Source organism: Penaeus monodon, chromosome 24 (assembly GCF_015228065.2).
Source record: "Penaeus monodon isolate SGIC_2016 chromosome 24, NSTDA_Pmon_1, whole genome shotgun sequence".
In the NCBI taxonomy this organism is placed as follows: domain Eukaryota; kingdom Metazoa; phylum Arthropoda; class Malacostraca; order Decapoda; family Penaeidae; genus Penaeus; species Penaeus monodon.
The window spans coordinates 31,418,665-31,419,405 of NC_051409.1; the positions used below are offsets into that span (position 1 = coordinate 31,418,665).

Here is a 741-nt window from a genome sequence, read left to right on the forward strand (position 1 = left end):
ATCACAGCAGTTGAAAATACGGGAACACATTTTTTACTCACCAGTAAAACGTTTTATGAGCATTGATTGTTTTAGAAATCAATAGAAATTCCTCAGTATTGTGAACTCAGTGATATCCGCGCTCCTTTCAGATTTAACAAGCAAAATAGTGGTCTTCGCTTTGGAACCTTTGTGTTTGGGCCAGTGGTAATGAGGATGCTGCATCACCTGGACTGCCCAGATGTAGCTATTCAGGTAAGTGTGATGAAATGAGGGCCGGGTGATTTGTTATCTTTTCTCCTATTCTTGATTTTGGTGTTTATCCAGCACAGGACTGCATCGCACGAAGCTACATCCTATGCACTTTGCACTCTGGCCAACACACCTCAGCCATTTATATTCAGGATGGTAGATGGTAGAGCTAGGGCTGATAAATTGCAAAAGATATATAATGGTTTCATCTTGCTAGATGATGTGTGGTGGGGCTTTGTGGGAGAGTGAAATACAGAGGCCATAACGTCACTGCACAGTAGCTGCAAACATTCAGTCTTTGATTACCAATTGTGGCCTCAGATTTTATGCAGATTATTATTTATAGATAATAGTACTTTTATGTTCTCTTTTTTTTCTTGTTTGTTCATTCCCAATCTATTGTGGATATTTACCTTTCTTTTATTCTTCCTTTATTTTGCCTTTAAATGGCAAAGAAAGGAAACATAAAAGAAGGGAAATAACCAGAACAGATTGGGAATGAACAATGAA

At 38.3% G+C, this 741-nt stretch overlaps 1 protein-coding gene across 2 annotated transcripts in view; it reads left to right on the top strand.

The window, feature by feature from the left end:
* The window catches only part of LOC119588721 (pentatricopeptide repeat-containing protein 2, mitochondrial-like), a 14,583-nt gene that overhangs the window by 6,824 nt on the left and 7,018 nt on the right, over positions 1 to 741 (top strand). For both annotated transcript variants that reach the window (XM_037937364.1, XM_037937363.1), the window contains exon 3: positions 132 to 234. In XM_037937364.1, the coding sequence (XP_037793292.1) occupies positions 132 to 234 (103 nt within the window). The remainder of the gene's footprint in view (positions 1 to 131; positions 235 to 741) is intronic.